Source organism: Megalobrama amblycephala, linkage group LG4, assembly GCF_018812025.1.
Source record: "Megalobrama amblycephala isolate DHTTF-2021 linkage group LG4, ASM1881202v1, whole genome shotgun sequence".
In the NCBI taxonomy this organism is placed as follows: Eukaryota; Metazoa; Chordata; class Actinopteri; order Cypriniformes; family Xenocyprididae; genus Megalobrama; species Megalobrama amblycephala.
Window position 1 is genome coordinate 33,713,197 of NC_063047.1, and position 21,801 is coordinate 33,734,997.

The 21,801-nt window shown below is 36.5% G+C and overlaps 1 protein-coding gene across 4 annotated transcripts; it reads right to left on the reverse strand.

The window, feature by feature from the left end:
• Positions 1-1,948: 1,948 nt before the first annotated feature.
• On the reverse strand, positions 1,949-12,609 carry atad1a (ATPase family AAA domain containing 1a). 4 transcript variants are annotated; one of them, XM_048188962.1, is made up of 10 exons: positions 12,453-12,609; positions 11,893-12,019; positions 11,330-11,428; positions 7,323-7,443; positions 7,022-7,222; positions 5,727-5,833; positions 5,537-5,626; positions 5,389-5,439; positions 3,015-3,184; positions 1,949-2,662 (listed from the first exon to the last, which is right to left on the reverse strand). In XM_048188962.1, exons 2-10 carry the CDS (start codon positions 11,959-11,961, stop codon positions 2,530-2,532), a joined length of 1,041 nt encoding a protein of 346 aa, XP_048044919.1. In that variant the 5' UTR covers positions 11,962-12,019; positions 12,453-12,609; the 3' UTR covers positions 1,949-2,529. The 4 variants fall into 4 exon arrangements, with proteins under 4 accessions (XP_048044919.1, XP_048044917.1, XP_048044920.1 ...); XM_048188960.1 differs by having other exon boundaries at positions 11,791-12,019; positions 12,453-12,608; XM_048188963.1 differs by having other exon boundaries at positions 11,893-11,976; positions 12,453-12,557.
• Positions 12,610-21,801: the final 9,192 nt, after the last annotated feature.

The following is a 21,801-nucleotide window of genomic DNA, read 5'->3' on the forward strand; positions in this document are numbered from 1 at the left end:
GGAGACATGCGGTGGCTGCCTTATAACACTTCAGCCAAAGGGAAAACAATTGCTTAAATCTTCGGAACGGTTTGGCAAGAGCAGGAAGTTTGCATTTAGAGCTGGTGAAAGGCCAGAAACTTCAGTGAGGACGGACAAAACTGGTAGTTTCAAGAAAGAAGCTGACCTTTGTGACCATAGCAATACCTGATAAATGAGTATCTTGATGCTGGTTTGACACTTGATATATTATTTGAGTGATATATTAAACCTTTCTAAACACACTCCGACTCATCTGAACATTAATATATGACAGATGTTTAACATCTTTCAATAGCCCATGTAAAAAATGACTTCATTCTTAGTAGAGATACATGTAGCACCATTTGTCCCTTTAAAAAAAAAAAAATACAACCTTGCTTCAAGTGGATACAAAGCCATCTATACCTAGAGAGCCATTTCTTTATGTGTGAGATAGGCTTTTTAGATCTTCTACAACTGAAAACTTTTGTTTACCGAGCCAAACAAATGATAAATATCTATTTACATGGATCTCACAAAGAAATTTTTCAACCCAAAACCAAAAGATAAAAAAGGGAAATTATTCTCAAATTCTCTTTACTGTAACATAAACATACACAGTAATAAAATACAATATTATAATACAATAAAAATTATTTGATTAAATGTAATAAATATAATTATAAAATTCATAGTACTATATAATCAGATAATACTTTTAAATAATATAGAAAATGCAAATAATATACAGTACAGTCCAAAAGTTTGGAACCACGAAGATTTTTAATGTTTTTAAAAGAAGTTTCGTCTGCTCACCAAGGCTACATTTATTTAATTAAAAATACAGTAAAAAACAGTAATATTGTGAAATATTATTACAATTTAAAATAACTGTGTACTATTTAAATATATTTGACAAAGTAATTTATTCCTGTGATGCAAAGCTGAATTTTCAGCATCATTACTCCAGTCTTCAGTGTCACATGATCCTTCAGAAATCATTCTAATATGCTGATTTGCTGCTCAATAAACATTTAGGATTATTTTCAATGTTGAAAACAGTTGTGTACTTTTTTTTTTTCAGGATTCCTTGATGAATAGAAAGTTCAAAAGAACAGCATTTATCTGAAATACAAAGCTTCTGTAGCATTATACACTACCATTCAAAAGTTTGGGGTCAGTAAGAATTTTTATTTTTATTTTTTTGAAAAGAAATTAAAGAAATGAATACTTTTATTCAGCAAGGATGCATTAAAGTAAAGACATTTATAATGTTACAAAAGATTAGATTTCAGATAAACACTGAACTTTCTATTCATCAAATAATCCTGAAAAAAAATATTGTACACAAATATTTTGTACAATTGTACACATTAAATGTTTCTTGAGCAGCAGATCAGCATATTACAATGATTTCTGAAGGATCATGTGACACTGAAGACTGGAGTAATGATGCTGAAAATTCAGCTTTGCCATCACAGGAATAAATTACTTTGTCAAATATATTCAAATAGAAAACAGTTATTTTAAATTGTAATAATATTTCACAATATTACTGTTTTTTACTGTATTTTTAATTAAATAAATGTAGCCTTGGTGAGCAGATGAAACTTCTTTTAAAAACATTCAAAATCTTAGTGGTTCCAAACTTTTGGACTGTACTGTATATCAATATATCACACTACTATAAAATTGAGAACTAATTACCATGAAAACAATGTGCAAAAGAAACTAGTTTTCCTTACGCAAAATTTTTTTTTTTCCTTTTGATTTTGGGTTAAAATACGATCCAGATATGCCCCTTACACAAATTAGCAGTCATCTTACGTATCATGGCTAAACTGGTGTTAACAAAGATCACACATGCACCATTCAGTATAAATTTAGAGTAACACTCATGCATCCTAAAACAGACAGGGCTTAGATTAAGCCTTAGTTCAATTAGGACATTTAAGTAGCTTTTATAAACATAGCCTAGAAAAAACATTACTGGTGTGCATCTTGAGACAATAGCACAATAGCAAAACAATAGCCCTGACATATTTTAAGATATGTTAGTACAAGTTGCTTTCAGTTAAAACAGCTCAAACATGCAGTCTGGGACTAATTGTATTTGATACCAGGGGACAGTGTTTCAGGAAACCTGGTCCTGACTACTAAAACATTTATAGACATAGCAAAGTTTGTATTCCTTACTCTCAAATCCAAAAAGAGGTTCAATATCTGCTTCTACATAGTATGCAACCAACAGATGATCATATCAGAAATAATTTAAACAAGTTAAAATACTCAAGAATAATGAAACACCATTTAGCATGTATACTATTATTATTATTGTTACAATAAATATGCACATAGCTGTTGTGTTGAGTATGTGACTGTAAAGTCATTGTAGTGCAAAGTAGTAATGTTTGAGACGCAACATGAATGTGAAAAGAAGGGAAAGAATGAGGTAGAAAGAAATAAGCGAGAGAGAGAAAACGAATGTATGTAATGTATGAATGTATGAACGTGTAAAGCGTGAGGTTTTCAGTCCAGAGGCACCTCTTTCAGATTTGCTGGGTCAGCTGTAACTGTGGCCTGTTTGGATTCTCTCATCTTATCTAGGCCAAACAGCAGGTCCAGTTGAGTCACGGGCCTCAGCTGCGTGCTGTCCACATGCCTGAGGACACACCAGAGGACACCAGGGACAAAATCAGTGACATGAGGGTTGCTAGATTTTAGTGAGTAATATGCTTTTAAATTCACTCCTACATACAGTATTTACACAGCATTTTAAAACTATCAAGAATATCTTGAATTGTTTTTCTTCAAACAAAACATCAAGATGAACCAGCTGAGCAACTACTTGAGATTAATGGGATATATTTCTCCAGATATTGTAGACCTCTTTAGTTAAGACATGTTATGAGAGCTGCATTTTGTGCACACAAATAAAATGCTAACATTGTGTGTGTGTGTGTGTGTGTGTGTGTGTGTGTGTGTGTGTGTTATACAAAGCATTTTAGACATACTCTTCCTCTTCATCCAGCTGGAACTGTTGTGCAATCTGTTTCATCTGCTGTTTGCGGACATAGTCTCTGACGCGGTACATGGCGGCGTCCCTGCACAGCTCTTTCAGATCACTGCCAGAGTAGCCCTCTGTTTGCCCCGCTATTTCCTTCAGGTTAATCGCGTTACTTAACTGATGAAAAATAAAGATTCAAATAAAATATTATGTATATATATATATATATATATATATATATATATATATATATATACCTTCAAAAGATTTGTGGCCAGTTTTTTTTTTATTAAGCAAGCATTAAATTGATCAAAATTGACAGTAAAGACATTTAACAACTTTTTTTTTCATAAACGAATCCTGAAAAAATGTGTCAGTTTTCACAAAAATGTTTAGCAGCACAACTGTTTTCAACATTGATAATGACAGTAAATCCGTCCTGAGCACCAAATCAGCATATTAGAATGATTTCTGAAGGATCATGTAACATTTTGATGAAATAATTGCAACATTGGTCAGCATAAGAGACTTTTGTAACACATTACAATAAGGTCTCATTTTTAACATTAGTTAATGCCTTAACTACTATGAACTAACAATGAAAAAACATGTTTACAGCATTTATTAAACTTTTTTAATGTTACTTACTAAAAATGCTCAAAATGTTCACAGTGCATTAAAGGGTTAGTTCACCCAAAAATTACAATTCTGTCATTTATTACTTACTTTCATGCCGTTCCACACCTGTAAGACCTTCGTTCATCTTCGGAACACAAATTAAGATATTTTAGTTGAAATCCGATAGCTCCGTGAGTGAGGCCTCCATAGGGAGCAATGACACTTCCTCTCTCAAGATCCATAAAGGTACGAAAAACATATTTAAATCAGTTCATGTGAGTACAGTGGTTCAATATTAATATTATAAAGCAACGAGAATATTTTTGGAGCGCCAAAAAAAACAAAATAACGACTCATTTAGTGATGGCCGATTTCAAAACACTGCTTCAGGAAGATTCGGAGCACAAATGAATCAGCGTATCGAATCATGATTCAGATCGCGTGTCAAACTGCCAACGGCTGAAATCACGTGACTTTGGCACTCCGAACAGCAGATTCGACACGCTGATTCATTTATGATCCGATGCTTCCTGAAGCAGTGTTTTGAAATCGCCATCACTAAATAAGTCGTTATTTTGGTTTTTTTTGGCGCTCCAAAAATATTCTCATCGCTTTATAATATTAATATTGAACCGCTGTACTCACATGAACCGATTTAAATATGTTTTTAGTACCTTTATGGATCTTGAGAGAGGAAGTGTCATTGCTCCCTATGGAGGCCTCACGGAGCCATCGGATTTCAACTAAAATATCTTAATTTGTGTTCTGAAGATTAACGAAGGTCTTATGGGTGTGGAACGGCATGAGGGTAAGCAATAAATGACATTATTTTCATTTTTGGGTGAACTAACCCTTTAACTTATGTTAACAGATATAATTTTTTATCAAAATGTATTAGTAAACATTAACATTAATAAAGAGTTATAAATGTTGTATAAGTATTGTTAATAGTTAATTCATGTAAACTAATGTACACTCCTGGGCGGCAACAACAACAACAAAAAGGACTAAGCCAAAAACAGCAAAATATTTAGTGGTCTTTGTAGTTGAAAAATGTCTCTCAGTTAGTTTGGATTTAGTGGGAGACCAAAACTAGGCCAAAACACGAGCCTGATGGAGTTGTTCTCAAGCCACTTCTTGGCCGTCTTTGGAATTTGGGCAGGAGACAGGAGTGGGAAGCAAGCCATTCTGCAATATTCTCCTGTACTCCAAAGCATTAAGTGACTTTTCACAGTAAAGTAGTTCATCAATACCAGAAGGCTCCCCACACAATGACACCTCTTCCTCTATGCTTCACTGTAGTAGAGATGCACTTATTATTATATTTCTCAGCAGATTTTTGAAGACACCACTCTGGAGCATCACCATGCAACTCGTGTTTCATTGTGATTCATCGCTTCACACTCCACAAACTTCCCATATTCTGCCAAAAACTTCATTCTGCCTGAAGTTTTTCTGAGACATCAATGGATTTTTAAGTAGTGCATTTGCTAAAATGTAGCCAAGTTCCTGACCAATAATTTGTGGTTAGGACAATCAAAACTTAGTGTTTAGTTATTTTGGGCTTGGCAGATTTTTTTTGCCCAGGAGTGTAGTTAACTAATGAAATCTTATTGTAAAGTGTTACCAAGATTTCTATCAAAAAAATCTTACAGACCACAAACATTTGAACGGTAGTGTAAATATAGGCCACTTTACCTTTAACATAAGCAATATATTTAAACAGACAAAATATTTTGATGAGATGAGAAGAGCTGTCTTACGTTTTCACCAGACAGAATTAGTCTAAGGATTTCTTCTCTTTGAGCTGCATTCTGAAAATGGACCAAAAATAATTCAGTTTTGTCCAGATTAGGATGGGCAATCAACAAAAACACAATGTAAAGGTGTGTGTGTGTTCATCAGACTCACGGGCAGGCCTACATGGAAGGCAGTAGGCATTCTGCGCAATATTGCTGCATCCACATCCTGTGGTCTGTTAGTAGCCCCCATCACCATTACCTGAACATTGACATACACTTTTACTTCCTATCATATTTTATATTCCTAAGACTTTTGAAGAAATACAATGACCTATGAAACTAATATGTGTGCATGTTACCTGACTGTCTGCTGCTGTGTCTAGTCCATCCCACAGACTCATGAACTGGGCCTTCATCATAGCGGTGGCCTCATGGTCCATACTGGAACGATTCCTCAGAAATGAATCTGAGACAAGAGACAGATTTTATGTAGATATACATTTCATAACTGCACACTATGAAATCAACCCAAAATAAAACCCAAAATTTAAATTATATTTAGTATGAGGATAATTAAATGTAGTACTACATTTACACGGTCATTCAAAAGTTTGGGGTCAATAAGACTTTTGAATGTTTTTTTAAAAAAAAAAGACCTTTAATGCTCACCAAGACTGCATTTTTTTTTTTAAATACAAAAAAAAAAAGTTATATTGTTATATTATTACAATTTTAAACAACAGCTTTCTATTTTAATACAGTATATTTTAAAATGCAATATATTCCTTTGATGGCAACACTGAATTTTCAGTGCCATTACTTTCAGTGTCACATGCTCCTTCAGAAATCCTTCTAATATCATAATTTGGTGCTCAAGAAAAATTTCTTGTTATTATACATGATATATTGAATTTCATCTTTTTTCAGGATGTATTGATGAACAGAAAATTCAAAAGCACTTTCAAAAGAACAGCATTTATTTGAAATAGTAATCTTATGTAACATTACATTCAGTTTAATGCAATTTAAAATCATTAATTTCTTTTTTTAAAAATCCAACCGGTAGTGTATATAAAATATTTAATTAATATATTATTTAAAAAATATTTATATTTTACAGTTATGTCAAATTATATACAGTGCAACTATATAGTATTTGTATAGTTTTTTTTTATATTTTAAATAAGAAATTAAAGCAACTACTTTTTTGCAGTCATATTTTTTCTACAATTTTGCATTTTCAGCATCTGTAATTTAACATGCGGTACCAGCTTTAAAAGAAGCATAACTAATTAATATAATTAACTTTTACAGCTAGTACACTATAATAAAACGCCTGAGAGACCCTGTGTGCAGCGTCCACATTCTTCAGTTTCACAGATGATGGGCCACAGTACAGTATTATTCAAATGTCATCAGCATTGAAAATACAGTGCTTAGACAGAGCATCGAAAACACTGCAGTCATTATGCAAATGTACATGTACCACGTTTTCCATAAAACCCATGAATATAAAACACCTGCATATCCATAGTGATTACAGAAGTTTATCACTCTAGTATTGCGGAGTGAATTTATTTGGCACGTTTAACAAGCTGGCATTGTAATCTGTCTGGAATCTGTCCAATTTTTTTAGAGCATATTCAGTGGTTACCTATTTCATCAATGAAAATGATGCAGGGCTGAATCTTGACCGCCAATGAGAATACAGCAGCAGTCAGCTTTTGCGATTCACCGTACCACTTGTCCGTCAAAGTGGAGGCCTGTAGATTAATAAAGCGGCATCCAGATGCTTTCGCTGTTGCTTTGGCAATTAAAGTCTTTCCACATCCCGGTGGCCCATATAACAGTACACCTGAGAATCAGAAAAATAAAAAAAAATATATGAATAATCTTCAGTTTGACATTTCACACATAAGACTTTTTAAAGCCCATACACTTTTTCCATGACTCACCTTTGGGAGGCTGCAAGAGTTTGGAACCATAGAAGAGATGACGTTTCTGGAAAGGCAAAATGACAGTGTCTTGCAGCTCGGAGATGACCTCATCTAGCCCAGCAACATCTCTCCAGGTCACCTTACAAAGAAAGGAAGAAGATATTTAAAGCAATGGTTAGCGATCTCTAGAAGACATGCTGTTAGTTCCTAGTTCCTTTTCTTCTTTATATGAATTTGTGGCCTAAAGGTGTACAGAGAGCGCCCTCCGGCTGCAAGTATGAATTGAAAATACCATTCCTGAAATGTCCTCTTCTTCTTTAGAATAATTTGTGGACTAAAGGTGTACAGAGCGCCCTCTGGGTGCAAATATGAATTGAAAAAACAGTATCCAGCACTCATAGTGATGACAATAAATATTACTTCTCAGTATAGAAAATTGACATAAATATATAAGAATCCATCAATATTTCTCCAAATGTGCATGCTTTTAAGCTAAAAGCCTATATGAAATGCCATAGAGGTAACATAATTGTTCAGACACTTTGCATTACAGAAATACATTTTATTTTAAAGAATATAATAGAATATCATTATTTTAAATTGTAATAATATTTCACAGTATTGCTGTTTATGATGAGCTGAGACATTATTACAGAGGGTTTTTTTTCACAGCCTACCTGACTGAAAGGCCCCATTAATATGCAAGTCATTTCAGGTCATTATTATGTGATTCTTTTGTCTTCTCATGTGTAAATGGCCCATTATTCATGCAGATTCACGCCTCCAAGCATACTGTGTTTCTTGACAAAAAGTGTCTTACAAAAACTAAATCAATATATTGTTTTATATGAAGGAGTAGGCAGCATAATTTTTTACATAATTCTGAAGCAAAAACTCTAGTGTACATCCTCCAATACCCAAAAGTCTTGTGAACACAGATTTAATATACTTTTTTTGGCCTTATTTCAGTGACTTCAGTTTTTTGTTTTTTCAATAACCACGCATAAACATTATTCCTTCAAAAATACAAACATGTACATACATGTTCCTCACATATTATTGTAGCCTAGTTTGTGCTGAATACAGTGTAATGACACTTTTGTCATTTATATGTTTATGAATAACTGAAAAAAGCACAAATGTCAGGGCATGTCAAAACTTCTCCAAGCCCCAAATCAGCCTCAGACTCCAGAGGGTTAATCATATAGGCTAATAATGACTTGAAGGGGTGTTGTGGGGCCAATAGACCCAGGTTAGATGTCATATTGAATTTAATGCTGATAAAAATGTGGCTGTGAGGGAAAGACTTATAGTCTTTACAATGGCACGTATAAAGGTTCCGGAAAGATGTTTTGTCAGCTGAACAATTGGTATGTTGTTAAACAACAGTACAATTTATTGAAAATTCCGGTCAAAAATTAAATATGGTACTACCCTGACTAAGGTCGATGGCATGGGTTCTCAACTCTGGCCTACAAGGTCCACTTTCCTGCAGAGTTTAGCTCCAACCTTGATCAAACTCACCTGCCTGAAACTTTCTAGAGGTGCTTTTCAAACGAAAGGCTGTGTCCTAGTAAGACTGCATATCTCCTGACTGCCACGTCATCAAGCGCCAACAAAGACAAATATAATGTCTTTAGAGATGATGGCATACATGTTAACTTTCGTTTTGGTTTAATTAATCACTTAAAGGGTTAGTTCATCCAAAAATAAAAATTCCATCATTTACTCAGTCTCATATCGTTCCAAACTCGTAAGAGTTTCGTTCATCTTCTAAACACAATTTAAGATATTTGAATGAAATACAAGATTTCTGTCCCTTCATTGACAGTGTACGCAACTACCAGTTTGATGCTTCAAAAAGTTAATAAAAACATATGGATTCATATGGATTAGTTGTAAAACTAATCCATATGAATCGAGCAGTTTAGTCCAAATTTTCTGAAAAGATACGATCACTTCATATGTTGAACAGGTATAATTTAGGCTTTTATTCACATATAAACATTCATCAACAGAAACATCAGATATGGTAAACGGAAGCTCATGCTTGCTTGACGTATGAGAACCAATTCCAGGTTAATTCTCGCGTGTCGCGCAGCACGTTTGAGCTTCTGGAAGAACCAGTGTTGTTTGTTCTCGTGCGTCAAGCAAGTTCAGCTGAGATTCTGTTAATGTTTATGTGAATAAAAGCCTACAATCTGTTCATCATATAAAGCAATCGATTCTCTTCAGAAAATTTGGACTAAACTGCTCGATTCATATGGATTAGTTTTACGATCTCCTTATGAGCATTTTAGTGCTGTCAAACAATTAATCGCATCCAAAATAAAAGTTTGTGTTTACATAATATGTGTGTGTACTGTGTATATTTATTATGTATATATATAAGTACACACACATGCATGTATATATTTAACAAAAATATACTTATATATAAAATATTTATATATAATATAAAATTATATATATACCCTATATACATGTAAATATTTCTTAAATATATACGTGTATGTTTGTATGTACATATACATAAATATACACTGTACACACACATTATGTAAACACAAACTTTTATTTTGGATGCAAATAATTGTGATTAATCGTTTGACAGCATTAGAATATTCTGAAACTACAAAGTGGTAGTTGTGTGGACTGTTAAAATACCTTCATTTGTGTTTCGAAGGTGAATGAAAGTCTTACGGGTTGGGAACATGAGGGTGAGTAACTGATGACCTTTTTTTTTCCTTTTCGTTTTCGGGTGAAAATAAACCTTTAACTCTAAACTGACAATAATGTAAGCCACTGGGAGACCACAGACGGTTGTCGTTCACTGTATTGCATTAATAGAGTTACAGTTAATATAATGATTTTTATTATAAATTGGTTAGTTCCTGTCCTTGATTCTGATTGGTCAATAGCTGTGTTTTCACGATAAAACACAGCTATGACCGCTTCACCCAATGGTTCTGTGTATCACTACACGCCCTTAGCAATCACTCTTAGCAATGTAAACTGTATGTTCTCAACTGATATTGTTCATTAAAGCTTACTGTATTATGTAGAGGAGTGTTGTGAGCAAAAGACAGAGTAAACGAGTTTATTACCTGCATTTAGATTTAGCATTTTCCTTCAGGTCAGTCCTATGTTCATAATAAAAAATAAGTTTAAATGTCCAATGTATTATCTTGTCCTTTTAACAGTTAAAGGGTTTTCCTGTGACTGACAGCGCTAGTCAAAGCATTTGTCAGTTGCGTCTTGTTCCGTGTTCACAACAATTCAGTCTTCAGTCTTAATAGACCATCTCATTGTAGTGTTCAATGCTGAGGAGGAGTCTAGCCTAGAAACCTCTGAAGAACTGGTATAGAAAGATCGCAGCCTCACTAGGATGAAGGCCTTCATTAGCTTGTTCAGGTGTGTTTGATCAGGGTTGGAGCTAAACTCTACAGTAAAGTGGATCTTGAGGGCCAGAATTGGGAACCCCTGGCCTATGGTAACGATAGCCGCTTTTCCACTGTCGGGCCAGTGTAAGCCAGGGCTAACAGCGTGCCAGGCTGGGCCTATGGCCACAGACCTTAAGCACCGAGGCCAAAATCAAGTTGCGTTTCCACTGTCGGTCCGCTAGCTCCGCAGCGCTGATCTAAAAACCGCCCTTAAACACACCTCCCTTGATCAAACGTCACACAACCCAACCCATTTCAGTGTGTAGACCATCACCTGACTACGATTAGCTCCGCCTTTCATCTCGACCGCGCCTCTCAAGCCCCAGCTGGCCCGCTTTGGACCAAGGTTTTCGGCGGGCTGAAAAACTCGTGCCTTTGGCACTGAGGAAGCACCGAAGAGGCACAAAGCCCCGGAAGTGACAGTGGAAACGCGACCGGCCCTGGCACGCACTAGCACGCCCGCCTTTGGCCCGGCAGTGGAAAAGCGGCTATTGATTACAGGTTTGCACATTCATGGGTGTGAACAGGGAAGCAATTTCCAATTCCAATCTGTCAACACAATTCACATGTATTGGTGTTTACTTTGATGCTGCGAGGATCAACAAGATGAGTGGCGACGTTCATCTCATACTCCGTCAGACTGACACCCTCTACGCCTATCTGCTTCATCAACTGCTCTGCCTGGGGAGAGTGTGGGAACATGATAAATGCATAAAATTAATGGACAAATATCAGAGTCAGTAAATACACAATATAATAATTCACAAAACATAACAATCAAGCCATTATCACTATTATGAGTAAAAGTGTCTTTTTGGTGAACAGAATTAAATGATTTGAATCACTGGGATGAATCAATATTCTGACTACTAGATGTTAAAGCCATTATGGAAAAAAATCCCTATGTTTTTATAAGTGCTTTGAGCTACAGCCTCGCATGAAATATGATCTGTAAATTAAGTTTAGTATTCACTGGAACGACATTTACCGTCACACTTATTATCACAATCAGTACACAAGCCCAGTAGCAGAGATATATTTACCCTTTTCTTGGCTTGGGATTTTTGTTTTTGTGTTGGGTCCAAAGCGTCCACCACCCATTTGATGCTGTAATATGTTGCAGCCCCAAAGATGGTCAGTCTCACCAACATCCCCACCACCTCATTCCGGGTGAGTGGGCGGAGGAGGGCGTCCCGAGGAATGTCACTCAACATCTTGGTCCGCCCCCGCTGTCAGCCCATTGGGCAAGAAGAACAAACTGGTTGTGCTGATCTAGAATACAGCAGGCAGAAATAATCACAGTGCACCTGGTACATGTCATTAAACCTCTGTCTTGTTTCTTATTATATAACGTTACTTATGGATCAATAAGAGATGGATTGACTATATTTCACAAATTGTAGACTTCAAATATATTTATGTGTGAAAGACATTTAGACTAGAATAGTATTAATATTACTATAGAATATTAATATTACTAACAGATTCAATTAATTAAATAACGACGCCAGAAAATAATAACGTCTTCTTTAAAAATAAACAATTTAATAGCATTGCATGAGTAAGCCATATCTTCCTGAGAGACAAAAGGTGCGGTTTAGCGATAATTTCAGGGACCGTAATCACAGAAACAACAGTCGAGTGCTAAGCACAGTCTCATAAGACATATAAACTTCATAACACAAGTATATTTCATAAAACTCACATTTCACTGCATCACTGAAATCCTTGACCGTCGACTTGTGCAGCCACACTAAACTCGCCGTCAGGAAAGGATTACTATTAACACAGGTTCCTACGTCTTCTCTGATTTTCTATTTATTTTTAATTTTTTTCACTTATTGAATACAAAATGGCACAAATAGTCCATTTACAACAAGAAACTGACATGGAAGGCTCACCACCAAATAAAATCCAAGACAAATAAACAAATAAATAAATAAATACACAGAACATTGGCATAGCCTATCAAAATATCTAAAAAGACATATAGTTATAGACATATATACACTTAAACAACATTTAAGCTTTCATGAATTCCATTGCATTACATTGGTTGGCCTCTTGGTTTAACTGGCCTGACCAGCTAAACTGGCCACACAGCTGTAGCCTAGACTATAAATTCCGCTTGATTTGATAGATATATTTTTGTCTGTCTGTCTGTCTGTCTATTTTCTAAACTTAACATGTATGTATTTATTACGTTAGGTAGGTTGGTAGATAGGTAGATAGGTAGAACTGGCTGATCTGTACACTCGGATGTGAATGTGTTCTATACAGATAGTGTCTGCTTATTATAATATAGGCAACTTAATCACTGTCACAAATGGTAGAACGGAATGGTTTGTTTTATTGGCGTCCAGTACCCTCCAGTTGGCTCAGATGAACAGCAATTAACAATCTTTTTTTTTTTTTTTTTAATCATCAGTTTACCAATCCAGCCATCAGTTCCTTGACAGGCCACATGAGGGCAGACTTGGCATATTCAAATGAACTTAGTGCCAGAAAAAAAAAGACTGAACACCTTTGATCGGATCAGCCTCCACAATAAGCCAGAAACATGGATGCATGTAATATATTGAAGGTTAATTAAACTGGAGAATGGATGTTTGCTGGCATCAAAGAGTCATTATCTTCAAGCACAGGGACTGGTTTTGGCTGCAAGCCAGTGACAAAGCTAAGAATTGCTGTTTGATTTAGTTGCCATGGAGCTCCATCTCCTTGTGATGGATGTAAACTGGGAGATACATTCATCTAATTTCTTCAATCTTTCAATTAGCGGAGGAAACAATGTGCACTTAGATAGCACAGCAAATGAGAATTATGTGACTCTCACACATAAGCAACATTTTTATTAATCTGTTCATCTTATCTTTTTAGACATTCCTGCAAGCACTCTGTTGGCTGCTATTCAGAAATATCATATTTGAAATTATTCTCTTTTAATTTTTTATTCCAGTGTGATTGAGCTAAAGAAGGGAGAGGATAGGCTATATTAACAGTTCAAAATTTATTTGTAAGAATGGAACAGTGTTTTTTAATGCATTTTTAATGTAAAGTCACCATAAAATCAGTTATAGAATATTGCAGAATTTATTAGAAATGATTTATCCACGCACATCATATTTTATTTATTTTTTTAAATCCAAGTGCCCTTGTAATCTTTTATTAAAATGTAATGATGTTTTGTTTTATACATTTTTGCAGTATTACTTGAAACTGTCTTTACTAACTGATAAAAGACTATTAGGTGCACTGAAAGGAATAATATTAATATACATCATCTGTGCACGAGGTAGGGCCTTAAAAACATCAGCCAATCGTTTACGCGATCATCACCTCTGGCTTGTCAATCACTGCCATGACGTTCCTTGTGAGAGATGTGCGCGGCTGCGCTCTCCAGTAACTTTCCACACTCCACAGGTGCCGCATGCAATGTTTTTGTCAGGAGACAGGAATAACAACTGCAGATTATGAGTTACCTGCGGTGAGTCCGACATAATGAATCCACTAACACGACACAGCGAATGCCGGTGGTAAACACTCGTGTTCCAATACTCGTGCACGAGTTTTGGGAGGCGTTCTCTTGAAATGAGCTGTGAAGGAGGGGGGTTGTTCTTACGCATGCGCTCATTTCAAAAACTCAGTAACAGTCTTTGGTTTCTCAGTCGACGAAAAGATCCTCTTTAGCACCTTTAAAGGCGTGACTCACATGACATCACAGCAATACCAAACGATCCAATCAATTCCTGATGGACAAAATCAAGTCCCGCCCAACATTTTTTCTTGTTTGAGAAGCCATTTCACTTGGATATTAGCTACTGTACATCACAAAAGAGAAAAAAAGACTATCGCAACTTTCGTTTCATGCCAGCTTCAAAGAAAAATTGTAATGTAATTGTAATTGTAATGTTTACAGTTGATTCAGAAACACAGCAACTTTCGTATCACATAATGATGTGTCTGGCGGTGAAGTGCAGTACCACTAAAAGTCCAACAAGAGACCTGCTCAGCAACCTCTATCATCTTAGCTCGACACCCCTCACTCCTCCGAGACTAAAAGTCTCTCTCCTTCCCCAACTTCAAGTCACCATTGTATTGTATGTGACTTAAAAGGATCGAGTAGTTCCTGTGGGAAATTGTTATGGTGATTGTTCCTGTCACCTCTTTCCCCTTTGTTGATAGCAAACACAAGCTTTGACGGCAGTGTACACTTTAGAGGGAACTGGATTCCCAGAGCACCCAATATCTAATCTTTTATTATGCTGCAGGAATGAGGCCAACTTTTTTTTTTTTTTGGCACTGTAATTAAAAAGCTAATCAAACTGCACGGTGGGAAAAGTGGTTTAGAGATGCAGATTATTGAATTTTCATCTAAAGTCAAGCAAATTAAAATCAGGTTTCCTCTGTACCAGATTCATCTTTATTTTTCTTGTATTAAATCCATTAAATCAACTGAAGTAAATGTGTAATATTACTCAGTTATGTAGTAAAAGGTCATTCAAATTATGTTTTTTTATGAAGAGAGAGGATGTTCTTTATTAACAGTTTGAAATTTTAATTTAAAGTTTTTTTTTATTGTAGTATTTATTATAAATGACTTTTCCATGCACACTTTTTTTTTTTTTTTTTTTTTTTTTAATTCACATGCCCTCGTAAACTTTAATCAAAATAACGTCCACTTCCTCCTGCAGTGACATCTCTCCTCTTCTCCGATGATGTGTTCACTGGCGTGAGGGACAACCTGTCACTCACATGACATCACAGCAATAGCAACCCACAACCAGAGCCATGGCTCTGCCCACAACCATCCAATTATTCAATCAATTCCAAATGGACAAAATTAGGTGCCGTCCTACATTTTTTTTCTTGGTTGAAAAACCGTTTCACTTGGATATACATCACAATACGAAAGAAAAGATGATCGCAACTTCTTTTTCATGCCGACTATGATATAGATACCAAGATATAGTTCACTTCAGATAAAAATGAAATTCATTTAAAAGACAGAATTTGTATTTCTTTAATTATAAGAACAAGCCTTTTTGAACCCAATCTCATGGCAATTCGTACGTATTCGCATTCGTCATACGAATGACCTACCCCTAACCCCATCCCTAAACCAACCCGTCACTGGGGTTTAGACAAATCGTATGAATTTGTAAGAGTGAGGTCTTACGAATTAGCCACCTCGTAAAATACGTACGAATTGGTCATGAGATAGCGTTGGACTTTTTATATCAACATCACAATAAACGGTATCGGATAAAATAAAAAAGCAGAATGCATATAATATAACATATAATGATTAACGATAATGATTTTTAATCAAAGTGATGTTTAGTCATTGTAACATGTACATTCTGTTATGTTATGTTCTGTTTTGGTTTCTTTTTCACTGTGTTTCCTATGTTTTGCCTGAGTTTCCCTGGTTGTTAATTAGTTCCTGTTTTATATTGATTATATTTGTTTTGAAGCATTGACAATAAGTTAATCAATATGGGTGAAAAAAATAGACAACAGTACAATAAAAGGTGGAGAAAGTGAGAACGAAAGAAAAAGACCTGTATGTGCAGACTCTATCCACTTGTTCTTTCTGCTTGCTATATCTCTATTGTTAGTGTAAATTCAATTCCTGGTAGTCAGTGACAACCCTGTCCACCAAACCCTTCACATGATGCAACTCTGCAGATCTCTTTCTCAGACTACACTCTTTATATTACTGTGGTGTGGATTACTATGCGTGAGCATGGGGAGCCTTGATACATGTGGCTCTGTTTTTGCTTACAGAGAAGGAAGCAAACCTCTTGATACTTTGCTATATGCTCCAGATCATGGCATAAACACACCACAATCTAATTACATTCTCAGTCAAACTGAAAAAAGCAAATATATTGTATCTGTCATAATGAAGGCAAAGGCCCAGTTGTGCAACTGATAGAACCTGAATAAAAAGGTATTAAAGGGATAGTTCACCCAAAAATGAAAATTTGATGTTTATCTGCTTACCCCCAGAGCATCCAAGATGTAGGTGTCTGCATTCCAACTGCATTCATCACTCGATTCGTGAGGTCTGATCGCGCTCTGACAACGGCAGTGATGTCTCGCGCATATACTTCAATGAGCGCCAGACATCACTGCCGTTGTCAGAGCGCGATCAGACCTCACGAATCGAGTGATGAATGCCGTTCGACATAGTGGTGTATTAGAGGTTAAAAATTATATAAATACTGTTCGGTTTCTCGCACAAACCGATCGTTTCGTGTCTTAAGACATCAATGTGTCGTCACGAGCCGCAGGGTTTAATTTGGATTTGTCTGTCGTGTTTTATTTACTCTTATAGTCCAAGTTCATTTGTGTTCTACTGAAGAAACAAAGACACCTACATCTTGGATGCTCTGGGGGTAAGCAGATAAACATCAAATTTTCATTTTTGGGTGAACTATCCCTTTAATAACAAATGGACATTGTTGTACATTGACATTGTGAAAGTTTAAAGAAAAAAAAAAAACAATGCTTAAATGTTTGTATGATTTTATTAAAATTTTTCTCTTTTCTCTTTTCTGCAGCCAGTTGTCCCATGGGACGTTTCAACACAATTTCATGGCAATTCGTAACTATTTTACATTACAAATTTGTCCACTCTCATTTGTAAGTTTTCATACCATCTGCTTACACCCCAGTGGTGGTTAGGTTTAGGGGAGGACCTTCGTGCTTACTTTTCTTTAAAAATCATATATTTTTTGTATGATTCACATTGATTTATAGCCACCTTGTAAAATAGTTAAAGGTCCAGTTTTTCGTGGTTTTTTGAAGCTTTGATTGTGTTTATAGTGTGCAGTATAACATGTGTTCATGTTTCGCGTGTAAAAAAACACAGTATTTTTCACATAATTTACTTATCTGTATACCGCTGTTTCCACTGTTATAAAAACGGGCTGATGACTTCCTTGTTCTATGAAGTCCCTCCTTCAGAAATACGTAACGAGTTCTGATTGTGCCAGCGGTTCCTGTGTTGTGATTCGACAGCAGCTTAGCAAACCTTGCCAGGAAAGGTCACGCCTCTTACCATAACGTGGAGATGCACGTGCTCAGTGTTACTGTAAACATGTCTTTAATTTTACCCTATAATTTGAGCCGGAATCAGACCCGGTGATTGGACTGCGGGATGAAAATAACAGCGTTTCGACGACATGGCGACAAACACACTCTACAAACGCAACTCTTGTGTATTCCTGTGGGCGGAGGTTAGTCAAAAAACTGTTTTAGTGACGTCATTAAAGAAGGAAGTAGAGGGATGTAACGTTAGTCCAAACTGGCTGTTCGATGTAGGCGACTTCTGTTAAATAAAATATCTCGCTTGGCATTGAACTTTGAGCTTTAAAATTTTACAGATTTTATTTATACTCTAACAACAACATTACACACTAACTAAAGTTTGAAACATGGGATCACGAAGAATGGGACCTTTAAGTTTTCTGTGAAATTGGGTTGGATGTTTTCACTATAGTCTATATCTCAGTAACTTTAAAGTTTTTATTTCAAAAGTCCAGTTACAAAATTGCTCGCTTTATGTAATAGGTATGTATATTTGCTTCTCAAAATACATATTAAAAAAATCTGTCAGACATGAGAATAAATTTTGTGATTTGGCATACATTGGGGGAATTAGCAAAGCTGGTTCTCCTTCACTCAATGTTGATGGCTCTGTCCTGGAGTTTCAAACAAAATTAAAGAATCTGGGGGTGATATTTGATTCTCCCCTTACATTTGATCCAGAATACCTTTAAAACATAATTTTTTATTATTATATAATAATAATATAATTATTATTATTATTAGCTATTTTGAAGGTGGATTCTGTTCTCCTGCATTCTCAGGATAATAATTACTATTTCATGTTTTGTGTCTCAGAATTGTTTTACGCTTTAAAATGTATTTTATAAAAAAAATAGTAGGCAAATTCACATTGTGACAGCTTATCTCCACGGCTTCATTTGTGCCAGATCCTGGGACCTCTCATTTTTTGAGTATCTGGGTTCTGGTACCTGTTTGATCCAGTATCTCTCATCAGAATATAGGCAATATGGGTGCTTCTGATGAGAGTTAATGCCGTTAAACAGAATATTGGTTGTGATGACAGAAAGGGAAAGATCAGAGATACAAATGGTCACAGTGAGGATACTATGTTCTTTTTTGTCCTCACGGCCATAAATATTATATTTAGGCCTACATTATGTAATATTAACAGACATTGTGAATGACACATCCCAAGCATTTGATATTCTTTATTTTGCTCTGCTGTTCTCCATTGAGCTGCACTCTGTATATTGTTAGTATGATAAAAAGTTTAAAAGTTAATTTTTTAGGCTGGTCTGCCTCAGTAGTCTAATAGCAGAGCTCGCCAATGTTAAAATATTTGAGATGGCCAATCAAATCAAAGACTGTGAGCTTGAATTCTAGTGTGATGCTTCAGTTTTAATGGTGAAAGAGAGCCACTATCCTAGCAGAGTTTAGCTCCAACTTGCCTCAACACACCTGCATGCCTGGAAGTTTCTAGTATGGGTGCTTCTCAATATCCCTCCTCGTCTCCTCGCTCCTCCGTCCTCCATCCTATGACCCGGAAAACGATCGAGCTCAGCCATCTTGAAGGACATCTCAATTCTCTAATTGCACCGCGAGGAGGTGAGGAACGAGGAGTGAGGAGGCTTCCTGAGGAGTCATGAGCGAGGATACACAGGTGCATCCTTTGCGGAAGTCTTTCTCGTTGAGAAACGTGACACACACATAAATTCTCCTCCCCCTTTATATCTCTCACAATAATTTAAATTTAAATTAACTTTATACCTCATATATTTCAACGGGGCATCTTGCTTTATTAATATTTATTATAATTTTTTTAAATAACCAAACTTTAATAACATATGGAGAGATCCCTGGAGTGCAGCTGATGACGCTTTGAAGTGACGCTAAAGGGAGCGAGGATATCATTACACTTGATTCAATTCCTACCTCCTCGCATATTTTCCTTGCGTCCTTCCCTCGCATCCTGAAGGGGTGGAGCTAAGACATGAGGAAAGGAAGCAAGGAAAGAAAACGAGGATGCACAAATAAGAATTGAGAAGCACCCTATGTCTAGCAAGGCCTTGATTAGATGGTTCAGGTGTGTTGAATTGGGTTTGGCCTGTAAGCCCCATGCAGTATGGTAAGTGGGGTTTTGAGTACATGGCATGTTATTTTAAGCATGTGTTTTGTGTGCGTTCCGGGACCTCCGGCCGCTATGCTCTTTGCAACTTGATGTGGCTAGCTATCCCTCTACTATCCCTGTTTTTTCTGTGGTACATCACTTAAATGCTGTTTACTTGTGGGGAAAGCAAAACTAGTACCAGTCCCCCTGTAGTCAATAATTTTATTCTTTAAAACTCATCTTTGATCACCAAAATGTAATTTTTTCCTGTGGAAAAAAACAACAAAAATATTCATGCCTTAAAACAGCTTGAATGTAACTCTACACCCTTGCTCCATTTAGTATACTTGGATCTATTAACATGCTAATTAGCTCCGCCTCCACTCACTCGCACAAGCTCAGAGAGCCACTTGATCAACTTACTGTGGTAAACGCTGCACAATGGTATCACTTTTTACAACGTCGGACACATAACGGTAATTAATATGATTAGCCTTTAGCTTGACTACGTTATTAAACAGCTAATAATGTGGTGCTGTCGATTACCTTGCTTCAGAGTCGTCATAGTTAATGTTATGCTAAAGCCCGCCAGCACGTTGACCTGATTGGTTACAAGGTAGTTTGTGACGTAAGAAACAACAGCAATTTCAAACCACGATTTTTAAACCTGTCTTTACATCACTGCAGTTTTAAAGGGATACTCCACCGTTTTTTCATATTAAACTATGTTATTCCCTTAACTAAGACGAGTTGATACATACCTCTCTCGTCTCAGTGCGTGCACTAAATCGCTCTGTCTTGCTGCGAAACTTTGTTAGCACTTAGCTTAGCCCAGTTCATTCAATAGGGGCCAAGCAGAGAAGCTACCAAACACCTCCACGTTTTCCCTATTTAAATACAGTTACTCGAGTAGTGTAACTCGACCTAGGACGGTGACACAAAACAAAACGTTGCGCTTTTCTAAGCGTGTAAAATGGATAACTATATTGTATGGCGGAATACCATAGCAATTGCTCGGGAGCACTTTGACTTGGCGCAGTAATATCTTCACTCGTGAAAAGTCCTCTCACCGGCCCCCGCTCCCTCTCCTCCTCCCTCTCATTTCCGTCAATAGAACCAACGTGACTTTTACCACCTGTGCTATTAGCAAACTGCAAGATATAATTTGCAATGGCGGACTTTGTAGATGATTATGACTTGTTTGTAGCGGACCCAGAGCCATATCTGTTTGAACCCGAGTACACGGAGGAGGAATTAGCTCTTATGGACCGTGAGAGGGAAAAAAGATACGAACCAGAACAGACCGGAGCCGGCGAAAGAACACGGGCAAACAGCAATTGGTGGTGCAAGTGTGACTGTTGCGAACAGCAACGGTGTTTTTGGATTCTTGTTCAAAGCAGCTAACCAAGCTCTCCGCTGTATGTGGTGAGTTGGAATTCTGTGAAACATGACGGCACTATATACCTTCTCCTTGTTATCACAACCCTTTACGATGCACGTTATAACCATGATTGTCCACAAACTATCTTCCTACAACCTGATACTTCGTCAACTCTGCTCAAACTATTACTACTGGTGCAGGTCACGTTGGTTCTATTGACGGAAATGAGAGGGAGCGGGGGCCGGTGAGAGGACTTTTCACGAGTGAAGATATTACTGCGCCAAGTCAAAGTGCTCCCGAGCACTTGCTATGGTATTCCGCCATACAATATAGTTATCCATTTTACACGCTTAGAAAAGCGCAACGTTTTGTTTTGTGTCACCGTCCTAGGTCGAGTTACACTACTCGAGTAACTGTATTTAAATAGGGAAAACGTGGAGGTGTTTGGTAGCTTCTCTGCTTGGCCCCTATTGAATGAACTGGGCT

Excerpts from the sequence above, each read along its gene's own strand:
- atad1a (XM_048188960.1), bottom strand. The coding sequence starts at position 11,961 with ATGTTGAGTGACATTCCTCGGGACGCCCTCCTCCGCCCACTCACCCGG. Across the intron at positions 5,627-5,726 it reads ACACAGCAGCAGACAGTCAG|GTAATGGTGATGGGGGCTAC; the intron begins GTAACATGCACA and ends GTCAATGTTCAG. Across the intron at positions 5,440-5,536 it reads CCTTCCATGTAGGCCTGCCC|AATGCAGCTCAAAGAGAAGA; the intron begins GTGAGTCTGATG and ends GTCCATTTTCAG.